This window comes from Trichoderma aggressivum (genome assembly GCF_033847375.1).
Source record: "Trichoderma aggressivum f. europaeum strain CBS 100526 chromosome Unknown scaffold_014, whole genome shotgun sequence".
Taxonomy (NCBI): domain Eukaryota; kingdom Fungi; phylum Ascomycota; class Sordariomycetes; order Hypocreales; family Hypocreaceae; genus Trichoderma; species Trichoderma aggressivum.
In genome coordinates, this window is record NW_026946380.1 from 447,189 (window position 1) to 466,083 (window position 18,895).

At 52.2% G+C, this 18,895-nt stretch overlaps 8 protein-coding genes across 8 annotated transcripts; 5 read left to right on the forward strand and 3 right to left on the reverse strand.

The window, feature by feature from the left end:
• Window positions 1-3,625: 3,625 nt before the first annotated feature.
• Window positions 3,626-4,390, reverse strand: Triagg1_4531 (uncharacterized protein; the record flags this gene model as incomplete). Its single annotated transcript, XM_062898945.1, has 4 exons — window positions 3,626-3,804; window positions 3,886-3,943; window positions 4,019-4,053; window positions 4,300-4,390. The coding sequence occupies 4 exons, from the start codon at window positions 4,388-4,390 to the stop codon at window positions 3,626-3,628; spliced, it is 363 nt and encodes a 120-aa protein (XP_062756548.1).
• A 288-nt stretch (window positions 4,391-4,678) lies between these two features.
• Window positions 4,679-6,269, forward strand: Triagg1_4532 (uncharacterized protein; the record flags this gene model as incomplete). Its single annotated transcript, XM_062898946.1, has 2 exons — window positions 4,679-5,016; window positions 5,069-6,269. The coding sequence occupies 2 exons, from the start codon at window positions 4,679-4,681 to the stop codon at window positions 6,267-6,269; spliced, it is 1,539 nt and encodes a 512-aa protein (XP_062756549.1).
• Window positions 6,270-6,788: 519 nt separating this feature from the next.
• On the forward strand, window positions 6,789-7,268 carry Triagg1_4533 (uncharacterized protein; the record flags this gene model as incomplete). Its single annotated transcript, XM_062898947.1, has 1 exon — window positions 6,789-7,268. One exon carries the CDS (start codon window positions 6,789-6,791, stop codon window positions 7,266-7,268), a length of 480 nt encoding a protein of 159 aa, XP_062756550.1.
• Window positions 7,269-9,117: 1,849 nt separating this feature from the next.
• Window positions 9,118-9,975, forward strand: Triagg1_4534 (uncharacterized protein; the record flags this gene model as incomplete). The annotated part of the gene is made up of 3 exons (XM_062898948.1): window positions 9,118-9,155; window positions 9,209-9,535; window positions 9,612-9,975. 3 exons carry the CDS (start codon window positions 9,118-9,120, stop codon window positions 9,973-9,975), a joined length of 729 nt encoding a protein of 242 aa, XP_062756551.1.
• A 680-nt stretch (window positions 9,976-10,655) lies between these two features.
• Window positions 10,656-12,606, reverse strand: Triagg1_4535 (uncharacterized protein; the record flags this gene model as incomplete). Its single annotated transcript, XM_062898949.1, has 3 exons — window positions 10,656-11,437; window positions 11,488-12,212; window positions 12,527-12,606. 3 exons carry the CDS (start codon window positions 12,604-12,606, stop codon window positions 10,656-10,658), a joined length of 1,587 nt encoding a protein of 528 aa, XP_062756552.1.
• Window positions 12,607-13,132: 526 nt separating this feature from the next.
• Triagg1_4536 (uncharacterized protein) lies at window positions 13,133-13,924 on the reverse strand (the record flags this gene model as incomplete). Its single annotated transcript, XM_062898950.1, has 1 exon — window positions 13,133-13,924. The coding sequence occupies one exon, from the start codon at window positions 13,922-13,924 to the stop codon at window positions 13,133-13,135; it is 792 nt and encodes a 263-aa protein (XP_062756553.1).
• A 95-nt stretch (window positions 13,925-14,019) lies between these two features.
• Window positions 14,020-14,415, forward strand: Triagg1_4537 (uncharacterized protein; the record flags this gene model as incomplete). The annotated part of the gene is made up of 1 exon (XM_062898951.1): window positions 14,020-14,415. The coding sequence occupies one exon, from the start codon at window positions 14,020-14,022 to the stop codon at window positions 14,413-14,415; it is 396 nt and encodes a 131-aa protein (XP_062756554.1).
• Window positions 14,416-16,421: 2,006 nt separating this feature from the next.
• Triagg1_4538 (uncharacterized protein) lies at window positions 16,422-17,603 on the forward strand (the record flags this gene model as incomplete). The annotated part of the gene is made up of 1 exon (XM_062898952.1): window positions 16,422-17,603. The coding sequence occupies one exon, from the start codon at window positions 16,422-16,424 to the stop codon at window positions 17,601-17,603; it is 1,182 nt and encodes a 393-aa protein (XP_062756555.1).
• Window positions 17,604-18,895: the final 1,292 nt, after the last annotated feature.

Here is an 18,895-nt window from a genome sequence, read left to right on the forward strand (position 1 = left end):
AGGATAAAGAAATTATACTCACATTCTGAACTGAATTTTAGGTTTATTTATTTTGTAATTTATATTCTTTTACAACGTTCAAGTTAAGGAAGCAATCTTCAATTGTAGCTCTGATGAAAGTATCTTTATTTCTGAAATTTTCCTTGCTGTGTAAGGGAGAATAATAAGCTATTGCACCTTACCTAGTGTGTATATAGTTGTTCAACGCCAAGATTCAACTCGTTAGGTACCAGGACTGCACATATGCAAATACCCAAAACTCACAGTGCCTTGAATATAACTATATTAGTAGAATATAAAAAATATATTAAACTTCACATCAACCTCTACTTCTGAATTGGTCATAAATCCATTGAGAAGGGCTGGTTGGGCAACTAGTAAACGAATGTTTAAGAGTGTCAGTCTTCCCTTCAATTGGTCCGCATACAGCGAGTTGCACAAATTCAGCTTAAAAGCACTATAAGAAATATGCAAAGCTCGCATCGCATATTAAGTTCTGGCGGGGATTCTTTCACAGTCCCGGTTGGTCGCGGAAGGATGCCGGCTGCAACAAGATGGGGGCCAAAAAGAAGATGAAAGAAAAAAAATCCTGTTTTTTTATGAAATTGTTTCAGGCTTCTCAACTCCTCAAGGACCCTCTACCAGGAAGTTGAAATGAAACTTCCCAGGGCCCGTTGTGAAGTCGGTCATTTGTGCTCCAAAAGACCAGCACAAGGGTGGATTGGACCATGGGTTCGTCGCCAAGCCGGGATTTACGCCCGAAAACCATATCACTAATATGCTTCATTCGGGCAAGATTCCATCACAAACACTCGCAGCGGCTTGAGGCATTATGAGTTCAAGTCACATACCGCAGCTATAATACGGAGTATGCCCACTTGGCCTTGTTTGTCTCTCTTTAGCGAATCCGGGTACCCGGAAACTGCTCCCATGACCCTAACGAGAAGCAAAGACAACAAGTCGAGCCGTAAACCAACCCCGCCCGGTTGGCCTCAAACCCTTGCTGTTTAACGCAAAAGGCGTTGATAATGGAATTTGTTGGTTTCCTCAGACGGGCACCGTAAGCGCCTGTACGGGACTGTTTTACCCCCCCTTGTCTTGCCAGCTTTGCATTACCCTCCACTTGCCAGGCGAGCCATGATTCGCCGCTGAAAGATCGCGGGCATGGGGGGACGTGGTTCACGGAGGTAACACACCCCAGCCAGGAGGGAGTGTGTTTGCGGAGATGATGGGACGTACAAGAAGAGGGAACAAACATTTGTCTGTACACGCCCGAGAAGGACAAATAGTTAGGCCGTGTTTACTCTTTCCCTCTTTTCTTTTCGTTTTTTCGGATTTGATATGGGAGTGGGTTGTTCAGCGCTCGACGTCAGGGCGTGTGATTGTTAAATGCGCGTTTCAGCTCGCTGACCAAACAAAACGAGAGAGGTTGGGGAGCTGAAAACCCTCCAGGCTCCATGTCCCTCTAAGAGGGCGCACGGCGGCGTGATGTTGTGATAGCACCACCCACCCTGAGATCTGAGATCATCTTCCCCCCTCCTTCTACTTGGTAGATGACTGTTCAACCAACGTTCCGTGTAACTCGCATTGCTACTTTAGGGAAAGCAATCCACTGGGAGAATCTAGATTCGACAACAACCGTGGCACAGAACGGAGCACATATATGTGACATATCATTCTCCCCCCCAGAGATGGTCTCTAGGGGGGCAGCCACACAATGTTACGACATCCGTGCCCGCATGTGCGATGCTCTCATATGATGCTATGGCGTCTGCCTCCTTGCGTCCACCTCATGCACCTGTGTTTCTATGTTGGTTGGACTGTGTAGGGAGAACTCATAGAAGTAGCCATCATGGAGATGCTTGCCACTCGGTAGCGAACCCTCATCAATCTAACAGGGCCATCGGTAGCCTCTGCATGTACGGTTCACACATAAAAAGCTTCCCGAAGCCCCCGTTCCTCCTACCGGGGTAGACTTTTATCTCCGTTACTCTCACAGGTCGAAGCTCCATTAGCGGATTCGCAACGAATACCATTTTCATCCAGATAAGATCTCGTTCGAATCTTGTGGTAAGGATTCCGATACGAAGCAACCAACCCATGATGCTGTAGCATTGCTAATGGAGTCTTGGTCGTGGATTTATCAGCTTACACCCTCGAATCGTTGCCCATAATGTGCGACTGGGAGGAATTCCTCTTCACCTGCAATCACTCCCAAGTCAGGCTCAAGTCCTACTGCCACTTTGCGCGCAACGATCCCAACCATGGGTGCCTTGGAGTCAAGGTGCTCCGCAGCTCATGGCGACAGGCGGTGCCGTGCGATGAGTGCCTCGTCAAGGGCTCTTCCGTGGGCGTATCACACCGGGGTGTTCAATGAGTGAAGGATATTGTGTCGTGGATTCGGATAACAGGGGTCGGACGGGCGACGACGGACACCGCAAGCTGGGGAGGGGGGGCTTGGTGATGGGCCTGAGGGAGTGCACATAAACCTGTTTTTTTTATTTCGAGGCATGGCTGTCGAAGCATGGTTGGATGCAAAGGGTTTGCGGCTGATGGCGGGCCTAGATGGAAAAAGAAAAGAAAGGAAAAATCGGCCAGGTTCACGAGAGCACGGAGAGAGGGCGTCGGATAGCACCTCCACTCCTCGGAGTCGCCAACTTTTTGTTGAAGTCACGCCTACCGCAGCAATGGAATAAGTTACGACGCACCGAATGAAACATCGCCGCTTGTAGTGTCCGCATTCAGCCATAATATGTAATGCAGTGAGAGCGATTTGCATCACAGGCAGTAAGAGACCACGGGCGTCGTGGGGGGTGGTCGGTACGTGTACAGCACACACTTCCGGGATACACATGTGCACACACACCCATATCTCGCATCCAACTTTTGATACTAGTAGGTAGGTAGAGAGAAGACGAATACATGTACTCTATACCTACACGCCTCCCTAAATACGTACATGGTTCAAACTACAAACAGCACGAGCCGTTAGTGTATGCATACTGTAGCCATATACCACGCCCTCCCCGTCAAACGAGACGAGATACGCCAGCATCATACCCACCGCGGCGCAACGACCAGACCGGTCGAATGAGGTAAAACATGCATATATTAGCATCGGGCTCCCCAGACTGCAGTTCCGTACCAAGACCAAGCGAGGACGGATTTGCTTTCAAGCGACGGAAGTGAAGCCGCCCAACCAAGTCGTGTTACACCCCCGTGTCACTCCAAGAGACACCTCCTTGCATCAGTAGCAATACTCTACTGGCTCAGGGAATGGTACGGCAAGGCCTACATGCTCTTGGAATGTCGTTCATCTTGATTAGCGTCAGGCATTGTCATTCAGAGTCCACCTCAGCGCCATGTACGAGTCAAGTCCCAACGTTGCTTGCTGGGAGGGGATCCTGAGATTGTTACGGTATTAATGTCCAGCAATGGAGTAGCAGTTGTTATCCAGTAAAAGGATCGGGTACATGCAGCAGGGGATTGAACTTTGAGAAAACGAGGAGAATATTCTGCCATGATCATGGCGCATGCCAAAGCATTTCAGCTCAGTATATGCCAGTATGCGCCGTGCCAAGCGCCCACGCCTCGCGTCCATGTCTACAGATCCAGCTCGAGGTGCTTATAAGTTGTTGGCACCTTCGACAACTCCCACTACGTTGTATCGCTTAGAAAAGAACGTCACCCAGTCCTCGAGAGTCCCCTTTTCCTTGTCGCTGAGGTCTTGCCAGTCTGGCCTAACATCTTCGGGCTTAGTGGATGTCTTTCCCAGTGCTCTAGAAGCATCCTTTCCAACGAAGACTGGTTTATCCTGTTAGTTCTCACATAGGTATGTGAGGCAGCCTTATGGTGGATGCGGTAAGGAAGAGACAAGATACGCACCGTGGTATGAGCCTCCAGGCTGGTACGCCTTGTTGCCAGTCACATCATAGACTATGCCCTTTGAGAGAACGTGTTAGCTGTATGTAAATACTTGTAAATACTTGGTGTTAGAGGCGTAATACGATAGACATACTTTGATCGCAACGTAGGTCTTTGCTCCATCAACTCCTGTTGGAGAACCGGGTTAGCCGAGAGCGCATGTGATGACGAGCAAGGTTGTGCTGCAGATGGAGAATTCGGCGGCAACTTCGATGTCATAAACCATGAAAAGCGTAGATGAAAACGATTCCATGGGTTTGTGACTCTCAAAGAAACATTGCGCACGTCGTTATTGAGATATTGCCGTGGATTCGGCATAGCTCTAGTACCGGCGGCCGAGGAACTGATGGCTGGGGCGCCAAGCATTCGACTTACCGTTGGCAGCAGCCAGAGCCTCGAGAGAGATGGGATCGCTCTTGGGAGGGTCCAGCTGGACGGGGACTTTGGGCTCGAATTTTCCAGACATTTTTTTTTTGCTGAGGTTCACGGGTTGAGGTGAAGGATAGAAGCTTCAAGAGTTTATGGTTATGATATTGATGATATTATATTCGGGATTCTGCCCTCTAACCCCACCTTCCTCGGCACGCCAATTGAAAGCCGGACCGCACGGACCACCAGGTGCTCTCAAGATTTCCTCTGGATGCCGTCATGTCATGGGGAAATATTTCCAGCTTCGAGCTTCGAGCCTCAGGCTTCAAGCCGCAACAACTCAACCCACCGCAGCTATTCTTTTGCATGCACAGACACTGAAGCAATGTCGATATCGGCAGTCGCCTCGCTGAGGCCCGTCCGAGGCCAATGTCTGCGCCATGCCACCACTGGCCTGCTCTCCGTCCAGGTCAAATCGCCCACTGCCACTGTCCACCTGCGGGCTGTGGTGACCCTGCGACCCCAGCAAAAACGACATCAATCGACCTCTCAAACGCCTCAAGACAAAGGTTCAGCACAGGGGAAGCCTCAGGTTACATTTCGTCAGTTTGCGGGGCGTGCGCTCGGAGTCAGCTTGCGGAACCTCGTTGTTGCGCTGAGCCCTCGAGGCATCCGGCAGTCATATCGCGAGAACCCAGGCGTAACCACGCTGAATGTTCTTCTGTACGTTTCTTACTACCAAGATGTAACACTCTGCTGTTCTAACGCTTCTCAGCCTGTTGTTCACTTTCGTCTTCTCTGCGGTTGCGATTCGAGCGTACATCAACACTTTCTACAACTCGCAGTTTAGCAGGTATCCGGAACCAGTCGCAAACACTCTACGCCGCGCCATCTACTACACCAACATCAAACCAGATCCCGAGCTTGCATTGAGGTACTACAAAAAGGCAATGGAACAATGTGCCGAGGTTGGCCTAGATCCTTTCTCCGACGAAGTGTTGGGCATCAGGATACAGGTGGCGTTCTGGCTTGAGAAGATCAACAGCCACAAGGCGGCCATTGACGTTCTCGAATCTGTTCTTGGAGACTGCCGGAGATGGATCGACGTCATGGAGCAATCTGTCAAGGACGGCAAGGTGGACAACAAAGGGCGATATGTTGGCGACGCACAAAAGACTGCTGCAGCGGATGCAGCTTCTGATGGTAATACCGGGCAAGCAGATGACGCCGCCACTCCCCCAGAGTCAAGCGAGACCTTGTGGCGCAAACGAGAAAGATTGCTTTCCAAGGCTATCTCAACAAGCGTTAAGCTCGGTGAACTATACTCCGATGAGCATGTGCTCAACCCGGACAAGTCCCATGCCCATCTGGTCTGGGCGGTCGAAACCTCACTCAAGGAATTCCGCAGACGCAAACTTGATGGGCCCAAGCCTGGAGAAGAGAAGTGGCTCAGCCCCGAAGAACTCGGCGGATCAATGGAGTCACTTGGTCGAGACTACGAGCGCCGCGATCAGTTCCAGCTTGCCATTCCCCTATTCTTCCAGGCTCTCCGCTTATGCGAGACCCCATGCCACCGAGCGGTCATTATGAACAACTTGGCGGCGGCATTTGCCCAGCAGCCTTTGTATGCCGCGGGTACAATGGAGCCATCCGAGGGCTTGAAAGAGCTTCTCGATGCCTCCATGCCCACAACTCGCAAGGAATGTCTCGAGGCGGGCCTTAACTGGGCGCAGAACGCATATGTTCATGCCAAAGACGTCCAGGGCGACGACCGGACGCCGGAGTGCGATGAGGCCTGTGCTGTTGCGCTTTGCAACTGGGGCGACATCGCAGCCATGCTAGGCAAGGCGGAGCTGGCGAGGAAAAAGTACCAACAGTGCATTGAGATGAGCGGCAAGATGCAGTTTCCCGAGGGAGTGAAGCAGGCTCAGCAGGGTCTTGCAAGACTAACGTCTACATCTCCAGTGAAGATATGAGGTGGGTTCTTGTGGCTTTGTAGACAGCGCGGGCGGAATGGTCTTGCGAAGATGAGATGGTCATTGCTGTTCTCCAAGGGGGATGAATGAATGAATTACTGTATTACTACTACACTCTGCCTCAGATATGTAATTATCATTGGTGTGACTGTGCAGCAAAATAAACTTGCATTGCAAAGTCAACCCGGGGATTTGGTTTGTGGATTACGGTTGAAACAGCTCATTGTTTGCCTGTTGTTGGTTCTCGTCTTCCAAACCCAGCATTGTGGAGTGGCTGCCTGAAAGGATCGCGTAACAGCTTCGCGGTTGTGGAATTTGTTGATTTGACAGAAAAGCTGCCTAATTCTAGTATAACGGTTGACAAGGTTATAAAAATTGATAAATACTTGGTAGGTCAAACGTGGTATCAATTGCGGAATACACAGAACATCAATCAACTCACTTGACCATCACGCCAAATAAATCAAGGCAATTTTTCATGTCAAACCCATCACAGAAACCACCTCAACTCTCTCAACCATGATTGCCTTTTCAAGCAACACCGCAAACATGTGGATGTTCTACCGCTTCTTCTTCCAAAAACTCGACCCTCTCATCATGCTCTGGAGCGGCCACGTCAACCTCCGCAACGGCTCCTTCTCCTCCTCCCTCTTCTTTAGCAGTTCGTCAACACGATACCGCGATGCCTTTGTCCTCGAGCAGATGTTTGCCCTGATGGCTACCGTAGCGGCCATGACGACGATGCTGCTGCATTACACTGACGACATCAAGGTGTGGCGCATGATTCAGGTGGTGCTCTTGATCTGGAATTTCATGTGCATGAACGATACGACTCATGCGGTGCGCTTGGCGGGGGCGTTTGAACGGGTTTCGAAGGGGGTTGATTGTATTTACTGTGTTGAGGTGTGCACGATTGTGATTATTGCACGGCTTTGCTTTCTGATGGGTGTTGGGATTTGGAGGCCGCGGATTAGGAATGGGGTGCTTTATCAGAGGTAGAGGTGGTGATGAGAATCTTTGGTGTTTATAGACTAGGTGGATGTGATTAATATCAGCGTGAGTACTAGATGTAGAAAGCTTATGAGAGTTGAGGTGCATGTTATACTAATATGGCTTTGTTAGTGTGATGAGCTTCTGGGTGTTTATGAACAGGAGGATTCAAAAGACATAGACAGTGGCCCCAGACTAAAAAGTTCAAAGTAGCTACTAGGGAGTAATCCTGACTCTTTTTGAGCTTTCAAATGCATCCATAATGCTGTCTAAAATTAGTGATAGTGACTATTAAGAGCTGAGGCTTTGAGATATGTGGAAGTTGATTGAGGGTTTGGGCTAAATAGAGTTGAAGACGTGAACCTTTTATTCGTTAGATAGGGCTCATAGCAAACAATGGGCTTGTGTATTCACTGAGTTCTTTCACCTTCTCTTTTATCGGAAACTGTTTCCAGCACAGCTTATCTTGTTCATGCCTCGCACCATGTGCAGTCAATTGGGCCATAATATCAAGTATTATCCCAGTCCAAGTTTTACAGCCGCAACAAGAAGCCGCAGCAACATCTCAATCAATGGGCTGCTGCGAATATTGTTATTATCTTCGCCAAAACGCGATTATGAGACATACTTGCACATCCTTAGCGACAAATGAATACCCCAACTTCTCCGTATTTTTACATACCTACCTCTTATATAGGGTAATATATCGTGCAATTAGATACAACAATCTGTGAGTTGTCAACAGGGAAAGGGAGGAGAACCCCTCCCAGAAGGGCCACCGAACTGTAAAACAGCACATGGAAGAATAAGGAGACAAAAGAAAGAACAACAAATAAAGGGCGAAAAAATATATTTTCTGTTTGTTCAAGTTATCCAACAGCAGATTCGGCAAAAAATGAAATCCGACGGAGACAGGATTCGAACCTGCGAGGCCGAAGCCATATGATTTCTAGTCATACCCATTAACCACTCTGGCACTCCGCCTGTGATGATTCATGACACTATTTGCGCTAAGTCACAATATGAGTGTGGACCCCGCAGAGCACGCTGCGGAATGGGATCTGCACCGCTCATGAACTTTGAGCATCTACCAGCAGGAGGAAGCACTTGATCATGTCAAATATCCAACTGAATACGGCTGAGACACGATAGATTCATCATGTTTCCAAATTTTGATTTCAATTAGTAAAGGATATGCTGGCTACTGTAGATGTCCGGGGGTCAGGCGCTGCGTAAAGGCTCCAGGGCTCTGAATTACCACAATACATTAGTAGGTATAGTAGGTATGCACATCTACCATGACCCTCCTATCTGAAGCGACCCAGCCTTCTCTATTACGAAGATAATACACAAGATGCTTCCGAGTACAGCCGTCAAATATTGACCGAGGTTGAGGCGTGCGAGATTCTACGAAGAAATTCGCATCCCAATATTGCTCGGTATCTGGGCTGTGTTGTGAAAGACGGTCGGGTAAAAAGGACTGGGCTTTAAGAGATGCCCCGTAACCCTGTCACAATTGCTTCGAGACGGGACAGATTTCAACAAAATCCATTGCCTGCTTGGAATCAAGGCGGGCGTGCGTCATTTGCGCGACTTGGACTTGTACACAACGATTTGAACCCATCAAATATCATGATGGATGGGGTTGATGCTGTCATTATAGACTTCGACTCGTGTAAGCGAGAGGGAGACGAATTGAGTTCAAAGGGAGGGACGCATGGATGGGCGCTGGAAAATGAGGACTATGCGAGGCGAGAGAATGGCATGTATAGCCTCTCGAAGATGGAAGAGACTCTTATAGAACACTAGAAAGTCAATTACTTTCTAATCTTACCGTGCCCATACATCAACCGTAACCATGCGCCTCATCAACACCGAAACCCTCACCCTCTCCGAGTTCCTCGAAACCGACATCCCCAAATACGCCATCCTCTCACACACCTGGCAAGACCAAGAAGCCACCTTTCAAGACTCTCCCGCAAACGCGGCCTCATCAAGCTCCAGAAGCTCTGCGAGCTCGCCCGCCAGGACGGCCTCCAATATGCCTGGGCCGACACCTGCTGCATCGACAAGACCGGCAGCTCCGAGCTGACCGAGGCCATCAACTCCATGTTCCGCTTCTACCTCGACGCAGACGTGTGCTACGCCTGGCTCATGGATCTCCCGCCGGACAACCGCGACATTCACCACCAGCTGCCCAAGTGTCGGCGCTTCACACGTGGTTGGACGCTGCAGGAGCTCATCGCCCCGCGGGTCCTCAAGTTCTACGACCAGACGTGGGCGTTTCGCGGCACGAAGAGCAACCTCGGACAACTCAGGCTCCATCCATCTCATCAACGACCCCATGTTCAGCACCGAATTCCTCATCACAAACAAGGGCCTCCGCATCGACTCCGGCCTCTTCCCCGTCAGCGACCGCATCTTCTTCATGGACATGAACTGCGTCGACTTCGCCCCAACCGGAACCCCATCATCATCATCATCCGCAACCTCCACCACCAACCGCCGTCACATCGGCATCCTCATCAAGCCCCACGGCGGCCGCATCTACAGCCGCGTCGAAGCCCGCCGCTTCGCCACTCCCCCCGGCGGAACCCCCCTGCACGGCATCCGCGTCTTCCTCCCCAAGCACGTCACCCCAAGCCGCTCGCTCTACCTCGAGACCCTCTTCAGCTACTCCTTCGTCTTCCGGAGGGGCGTCAACCCGCCTACCTAGGCCTTTCTCTTCACGCCCCTCTCCTGCGTCCCCGAGACGGAGTGGGACACGCGCCAACACATGTTCTAGACTCGTGGCAGAGAGGACTTTGCTGCTTACACGCATTTCAGACCTGACCCCAGCTTCACAAATTGCAGCGACTTCGTATTAGCTTCCGGAGGTGTAAAGGAGGAAGGAAAGCCGTGGATCGGCGTTGCGCTCCCTGACGACTTGAATATTTCTGCTCATCTAGGAGATGCCAACAAAGTGGGTAGTGCCGTGCGGAAAAAGAGACACACGACCGTCAAAGTTCGGTATGACGAAGACTTGCGAAGAACGTATTATGTGCATGCTTCATGGAAGACGGCTAGAGTGGGCGTCGATGTTGTGCACTTCATCGACCTGAGCTGCACTGCCGAGAGAGTTCCGAGGGCCAGAGGGAATTCCAGTGCGTAGCGGAACAACCCTTCAAACTCATTGAATACTAGAAAATAGGGGCAGCGCTGTAAGCATCAAACATCAATTGCCCCAGATCACGCCCATTTCATGACGAATTGGAAATATCCGGCCATACATTCACCGTCTGTCTGAGCCCCAAAGAACTAAATCACAGGAGGGCTGTCATTGATCACCGACCCAAACTCCAAAACTCCATGCTCATTTCATGCCAAAATGCCCCCCTTTTGCTCTTGTCGTTAGAGTCATGCCATTTTCTGCCTCTTTGCGTCCAGCCCATCCTCGCTGTTACCGTTGCCAGCATTCGTTGGAATGTCGGCCAATGGGGCCCTCGGTCCATTAGCCCCATTGGCTTCGCTCGGTAACGTTCGTTTCATTGTTGGAGGCTTGTATTGGCCTCGATTCGCAAGGGGACTGCCCAGACCACCACCCGGAGCTCCTATTCTACGAGCTTGGTCTAGAGATGGGTTCATCGGATTACCCCTGGCTTGAGAGCTGCTGATTGATTGCCGCAGTGATGTGAAGCCGCCGGCGTTGCCACTTGGCGTAGACGTTGCTTGGCTGTTAGCCGGAGGGACATGCTGGCCGTTCCTCGCAACGGGCTTGGATGAGGTGTGATCGATTCCAGGGGTCTTTCGTATCGAAGGGCTTTCGGCCTTGGGATTGAACAGCTGTTTCTGCTGGCTTTGATTGCCAGGCTGGTTTGTATCACCCATGGTGGATCTCGCCGAGAAAAATGCCACAGGTTCTCCCGGAGGAGGGGCCTGAGGAGGGGGAGCCATCGTTTGGTTGAGAGAGTCCTTGCCTTGCGGGGCATTCTGTGGCCGGGGTGGTTGTCCTTGTCGAGGAGTGTACGGCTGTGGCTGCGGCGGCCGGTTCGAGTTATTTCCCGGCATAGGCTTTGCTGGTTGACCCGGCCTTGATTCGTTAGCAGCAGGCTTGTCATTGGGCGGGTTGGCCGCGCTGGGAAGCATGATTTCATCGGGATGACCATCTCCCGGCACGCAAAAATCAGCTTCGTCAAGTTCTATAGATATTCAGCCTCAATCTCTTCAAAGCCATCTGAGGACAGCATACCCCCCAAGAAGTCATCAAATGAGTCCATTGGCTCTATCTTGAACCCCCCCGCTGCGGACGTGGGCGCAGCAGTAGCAGCAGTGACAGCCGCATTGGCCGCGGTGTTGTTACCGGAATTGCTCACGTTGCCGGCCGTGGTCACCTCCTTCTTCGCGAAATCCGAGTGTCGGTGAAGATTATCCGGATCAAACTTCTTGTTGGTCTGGGCCTTGATCTTGGTAACCTGCTTGACGTAGTCTTGGTCGTAGATGCAGTTGCCCAGAATGTTGCCAAAGTTCCTCAGCGTTCGCTTCAGAGCGTCCGTGGTCCCCTCCTTTTTCGCCTTTTCAAAGGCCATCGCCTTCCCCTTGGCGTTCTCTATTGAGCCGTAGCCGACATCCTCGTGGTAGGTCCCATCCCGAAGAGTGACCCGTACGATGACAGACAGCCCGATGCTGACGCGCTGCGATGTTGGATTCTCGTCGGCAAAGTCGACTTGGATGTTTTGTATCGAGGACGACCACCCGTTGAAGCCGAAAACCTCGTTGGCGAGGCCGATGACCTTTTCGGCCGTGAGATAATGCACCCGTGAACCGCCGGGACCGGCGCGCGAAGAGATGTACTCGGGGCCGAGCTGCTTGTCGAGCCTCGAGGCGATTGTGGCGATTTCCTTGGCCGACCACCCAGCTACGCGCGGCTTGGCCTCCTCGAAGGGGTTGGGCCACTCCTGGTGTTGATCGCCCGGGCTGGAAAGCTCTTGTTAATCACAACCGAGTTCGCATCTTGTTAGTTGAACTGAGGGAAGGGCGTACGCAGGCATTGATGGCAACCGGAATCACCCTTTCATCTATAGCAGAAGAGGCAAGAGTGCACTGGGTTCAAACGGGCAGCAGTCGAGTCTGTGCGAGCAAAGGCGCTGGTTGGATGCCTTGAATGTTATGCTAGGCTTCCATTCACGATGAGTCGCGTCCATGACATACTAACAGGCGCGTCTGTTTAATGGACAAAACAGGTGAGCACGTGACGCCGAGTGTCTGGGCCGGAGGTGTCAGGTACGTACCCCGGGATTTCGCAACCTCCAGATTGTCTCAGCTCAACGCCCTGCTCATCTTGTCCGGCTGACCTTCCACTAGCACGCATTCGTCAAGTATTACCGGAGGAGCTGCTGATGGAGACGTTTATTGCGTCGTCAGCTTTGCGGCACATGCAGATTACACATTTGAGCAGATTCTTCCAGATGGCAAAGAAGCAGCGTCAAGTCATCGGGTCCTATCTAGCAGAGCCTTCCAAGAGTCGTCGTAAGCTCTGCTAGAATTAGAAGAGCAGTGATTGTGCATGCTGAGAGACAAAGTTTGATCCACGCCTGTTTTCAGTATTAGAGGTACCAGTCTATGGATTGTTTGAGTTATTTACAAATGATGAATGTCCCCGTACCAGTACAAATACCGCAAAATATGCCACACGTAGAGTCCCTGCTGCCCACTTGAGTGATAGGGAAAGGATATCAAAAATGACAAAGGAAAGAACGCCAGCCAGCCAACCAAACCAACCGGTTGTGTGCGTAAGGAAAAGAAAAAGAGTGCCGAAGTCTATAATAGCCCGTTGATGCAAAAGATGATGTCGTGAAAAATGAAATAAGATGTGTCGTAAGGTGCTCTGGCAGCTTTTACCAGGGCCCGACTCTGACGGGGGCCCCGTATGTACCCGACACAATCTGGTTAAGAATGGAGTTTTGCTCCGCATTCTCATTCGAGATCCAACCAACGCTATTTGACATGGCAGTGATGGCGGTACCCAGTCGTCCACCGGATTGCTCGTTATGTCGGGCGAGTTTCTGATCCCATCCATCCGTGTGTAGGTTGAAACCGCCACCCCGCTTCGCAGCTTCGTTGATAACCAAGGCCCATGCTTTGGATATGTCTTCGTATGCGTTTTCTTTGTGGTGACGATACGCTTGCGGCTGCCAGTTGGGAAGATTGTGAATGAATCTGGTCGCGCCGTCGAGGAACTCGAGAGATTTGGTAGGCTGGGTTTCGATTGGTGGAAGAAATTGAGGGGTGAAATCGGAGAGTGCATCGAGCAAGGCGACGAGAGGGGCCTTGACTCGGTCGTAGGTGTATTCCGCGCTACTATTGCCATATGGAGCGGCGCCGTTTAATCTATCTTGATATGACTGCAGGACGTCCATGGCTGCGGAAACCGTAGGCCGGGGCGCTTGCGAGACCACCTCCTGCCCAATATCCGGATGACGCTCGCAGATGCGTTCCAAGACTGTTCGTAGCTGAGTTGTGTCGAGGGTTTCCAATAGCCGAGGCAGAGGGAGTGGCCTTCCGATTAAATCATTTGATCTGAATTTCTTGGACGGGCGAATAAGAGGGCGAGAGGACACGGCAGGTGAGCTCATGGGCGACATGTTTTCGTCTCCATCTTCGTCGGCCTTTCGTTTCCGGCTGCTCATGTTTTGAAGCGATGAGACTGCCGAGGAATGTGAGCTCCGGAACATGGTATGGGGAGATGAGTGCGTGTGCGATGCGCCAAAAAACCAAGGCATGAATGAAGGAAGCGGCACTGGCGATGACTTACGGTTTCGCTGGGATAGATGTGGGTTTTCGTGCTGGTGAGGGAAGACTGGAAACTGCGGCGACAGCAGCACATTCATTGTGGCAAGGCGACGGAGGCGAAGCGAAGCTGTGTGAATGGGAACTTCAGACTGTCGGCGTCCCGGTCGCGATGGTGGCTGGGATGCTGATGGGCGCTGCTGATTGTATCGACTGTGCTGATGCTGGCCGTATTGTGTTGTTCGAGTATTGTTGGAGTATTCGTCAGACGAATATCGAGAGCGCCGTCCTCGTCACCGTCCGGACGAGAGGGGCGAAGCAACGGAAAGGCAAAGGCAAAGGCAAAGAGGAGAAAGAGGCGCGAAAAACAGGCCCGGCTGCAGCGCAATAAAGAACTACTAGAACCAGAGAGCGGTCAACGGGGCTCTGCATGGGTGCCCGGCCAGTGCAAGGGCAGAGGTTGAGTTGTTGTGGACAAAAGCGAGCGAGTGGGTAATAGTTAAAGGATTAGATGCGGAGACTGTTGCGTCGCCAGGGATGGGATGCCGTGGATGGATGGATGGCTGGCTGGACGAAAGCAAAAGATGGCCCGGCAGACAAAAAAGCTCGTCGGCCAGCCGCTGAACCCGTCGCACGTGATGGAGCAACAGCAGCGTTCGTCCGGCTCCATCCCTCTGCCAGCGGAGGCCACCGGCTGCCACAGGCCCGTTTCGATGGACCGCAGCGCCGTCGCCCGCTACAACGTGGCTGGCGGCACAGGTGCGTCAGAGGGCAGAGCGCGCCACCTCCCAGCGCTACAGAGCACTAATAAGGCACCTACGTGTAAGCCCCGGGCCAATCCCCCACAGCTGGTTGGCCTGTTGGGCTGCAACGCTAGCCAGTTGAGCGCTGCAAGCTGCATGTACGAGTGCATGTACATGTGCCGGGACGGAGTCTGTCTGTCCTCGGGCGGCAAAACGAAAACCTGAGCACGACAGACATAGAAGACTTGAAGAGTTTAGGTCCTTCGGTTTCAGCTGATCTGGCGACGGCTTGTTTGCCTTGCCTGGCCGGATCTGCTCTCTCTTATTTTCCCTTCCATGTTTCCTCTTTTTTTTTCTCCGGCGCTATCCTGCCTCGTCCCTGCAGCGTGCCTTAGCTGTGCAAGGGAAATGTTTCATTCGCCTGTCCCACTCGAGGCAAGGAGAGCTGCGGGTCCCGATCTGGCTTGTTTGCCCTCGGAAGACCGCATCGTGAGCCTTGCCTCTACTTGTACAGTGGACGGGTGAGACGACCAGCATCTGACGGCAAACGGCCGGATTACTACCTACTGTACTGTGCGGTTCCATCCCATCATGAGCCGGAACGCCTAGCACCCTAACTTGCATGTACGAGTGTGTCAAGGGATCAAGGGCACAAGTCATTTCGCTCGGCCGACCTGCAGAGAGCTAGGCTCGGCCTATCACTCGACTATTTCTCTCCTTGCGGCAGGCCGGTTCATTTCATATAAAACATCCAATGCTAATGCTTTTTGCCGCACAAACGCTTGGCCATGCAACAAACTACTGCTTGTACTGCTGGCTAGCAGTGGGCCTCAGCGCGCACGCTCCAGTTCCGAGATGAAATCTCGCCATTCCATCAAGGCAGAATTGATGCCATGTGGAGCTTATGCCTAGAGTGGCTCGTACTGGACTCGTAGATACCTGCACTTGCACGGGTCAGTTGGCATGCATTCAAAGACAAACACATGAATGAGACTGCACAATGGGACCGACCACGACAGCACCGCTCCATCCGTGGCCCAGCGTCGCAGTCGCCAGTCCCAGTCCAGAGCACACGACTCAGCCTGCATTAGGAAGCTCCTGCGAATCACTAGCCGTCACATTTCTTTGGCCGTCCATCTCCCACACTCTCGTCATTAGCTGCGTCCAATGTCATCTCCATTTCAAACTTTTTTTTTTGCTGCCGTTGTAACGCTAATGCCGGGCAAAGTCGTGGCTCCGCGCCACTTCGTCATGTCAGCCATTCAGAGGGCCTGCTGTCGCTGGCGTAACACGGCACAAGCGTTACGGGAGTCATTCCTATTGACGATCTGAGTTTCGAGGACGGCCGTTGGGTCTTGAACAGCGTTGCGTGTTTGGAATGGGATGCAACATGCTTCTCGTTGCATATGATAGGTATGCTCTTTGCGGCTTGGTTTTGGCTGGTGGACAATGGGAATGGCCGGCTTCAGCGCTTGGTTGACGCTTAACCCAATTCCCGGCGCCCCCACTTCGCTACTGGACGGGTAGTTATCGCCTTATCGATTGGGAGATTTCCGCTGGCTCCAAAAAATTTCTGCTGGCCGTATTGATCGAATGCTGCGGAAAGATGATTGAGTGTACGTTACGAAATACATAATCACATACATCACCCCCAATGGCAGACACAAGTCCAGAATCTCCCCAACCGGCCGAGGTCGACAAGTCGGCTTCCTCCAAGCGCAAGGCCGAGGTCGAGGAAATCGAGGTCGACGTAAACGCCCCGGAACCGCCGTCAAAACGAGCGCGACGAGCCCTCAAGAAGGGAAAGCCCCTGCCAGCCAAGCCCTCGAGCGACGATGAGAAGGATGATCAAGATGGTGAGAAGGAAGGCAAGGATAAAGCACGGTCTGAGCATGGTGTCTGGATTGGCAACCTGCCGTTCAGGCTGACAGCCGCAGAGCTGCGCACTTGGCTGATAGACAATGCTGGAGGCGTCATCACGGAAGAGGCGATTACAAGAGTGAAGCTGCCTACGGTCAAGGACGCCACCCGGCCCAAGGGCGAGAAGCCTGCGAACAAGGGATTTGCCTACGTCGACTTTGCAGACATTGGCGGCAAGGTCGCTGCCATTGCCCTCTCGGAGACAGACCTCAATGGACGCAAGCTGCTCATCAAGGACGCCAAGTCATTCGAAGGTCGCCCGGCTAAGGAGAAGGAACCCGAAGAGGCAGCCGGGAAATCCGATGCGGCATCCTCCAAGAACAAGACGGAGCAGCGCCAAGAGACCAACGCCAGCCGCAAGGTGTTTGTGGGCAACCTGAGCTTCAAGGTCACCGAGGAGGACCTGATGCGAAACTTTGAAAAGTGCGGAGAGATTGAGTGGGCCAAGCTGGCCACATTCGAGGACTCGGGCAAATGCAAGGGCTACGGCTGGGTCAAGTTCAAGGAGCCCGAAGCTGCCGCCTGGGCCGTCAAGGGCTTTGTCAAGATCAAGGAGGCGGTGGAGACCGAAGAGGATTTCCGGGACGACAAGAGCGACGATGAGGCCGAAGACGGAGAGAAGCAGGCGCAGAAGCAGTTCAAGACAAGAAAGTGGTGGGTGAACCGCATGCTGGGCCGCGAGCTCAAGCTTGAGCTGGCCGAGGACGACCAGGTGCGATACAAGAAGCGGTTCGGCAAGGACAAGAAGGCCGACGACACATCGAGACCTCCCAGGAGGAGCAGGGCGGACGACAGGGACAACAGCAGGGGAAGCAGACCGGAGGCGGCGCCGTCAAAGGGTGCTCCGGACATTGCTGTCGCTCGTCTCACGGGAGGCTTGGTTGAGCATACCGGAACCAAGGTTACATTCGACTAGCATCGGCTATCTTGACTATAAGATAGATACCCCTCAAGCACATGTTTTTTCTGTTACTGCATCCGTATATGTACAACGAGTCTTGATGAAAAGATAGATCCCGCAATCATCTGGTTCTCGTGTGCCGCGACTCTGCCGTTTGTTAGTCATGATTTAGAATTGCGGGCTGATCGGCCCCTCAATAGTATCCTTCCCGGCTGGTTCCCGAACTCTCCCCCGCAATCTCTAGATGACTAAAGTTAGCATCAGCGATTGTGACGTTGGGCTCTCATTTTCAACTTCAGTCCAAGATTTTTCTTCTTCTTCGCAAAGTGATAACATTATCTCAAATTCGGCGTGCTGCAGTCGTTTATTAGTCTGTGTGAAATCGTGAGACACGATGTATGAGTCGCAGGTTACCTTTACGCTGGACACCATATGTCCCTGGTACGTGAAATATCCATCACTTACACAAACAACGCAGCATGAATCCCATAATCCTCATGCAACATCACATAAACTAACTCTTCTTAATTCACAGGACATACATGGCCAAGAAAAGGCATGGACATCTCATCTCTCACACTCAATCTTAAAACTCAATTCGCATACTAACCCCCAAAACTCCCAACAGACTGGACCAAGCACTCGCAAAGTTCCGCTCCTCGCCCATGGCCTCCTCCGTCTCCTACACCCTCCACTTCGCCCCCTACCAGCTCAACCCAAACTTCCCTCCCGAGGAAGATCGCCTGCAGTGGTATCTCGACAACAAGCATTTCGGCGACGCCACCACCCAGCAGGCCTTCCAGGCGCACATGACCAGCATCGCCCAGCCCCTCGGCATCGCCCTGCGCTTCGACGGATACATGGGGAACACCCTGCACGCGCACCGCGTGGCGCAGTATTTCCAGTCGTCCAAGGGCCCCGAAACGGCGAATAAGCTTATCGATGCGCTGTATGTGCGGTACTTTGAGAGGGGGGAGCATCCTTCGAGGGATGAGGTGTTGATAGGGGCGTGTGTGGAGGCGGGGATTGGTGAGGAGGAGGCGAGCGAGGTTGTGGGGGATAAGGAGGTTGGATTGGCAGAGGTCAAGGCGAAGCTGAGGGAGGTGAGTCGGGATGTCGATGCGGTGCCGGTTGTCATGGTGGAGGGGAAGAGGAGGGATATCACGCTGACGGGGGCGAAGGAGGTGGAGGAGTATGTGAAGACGCTGGAGAGGATTGCTAACGAGAGTACCTGAATGAAGTATTTCGTGATATGGCAGCCAAGATGATTATAAGTAGAGTGATTAGAATACTAAGAGTTTAAACAC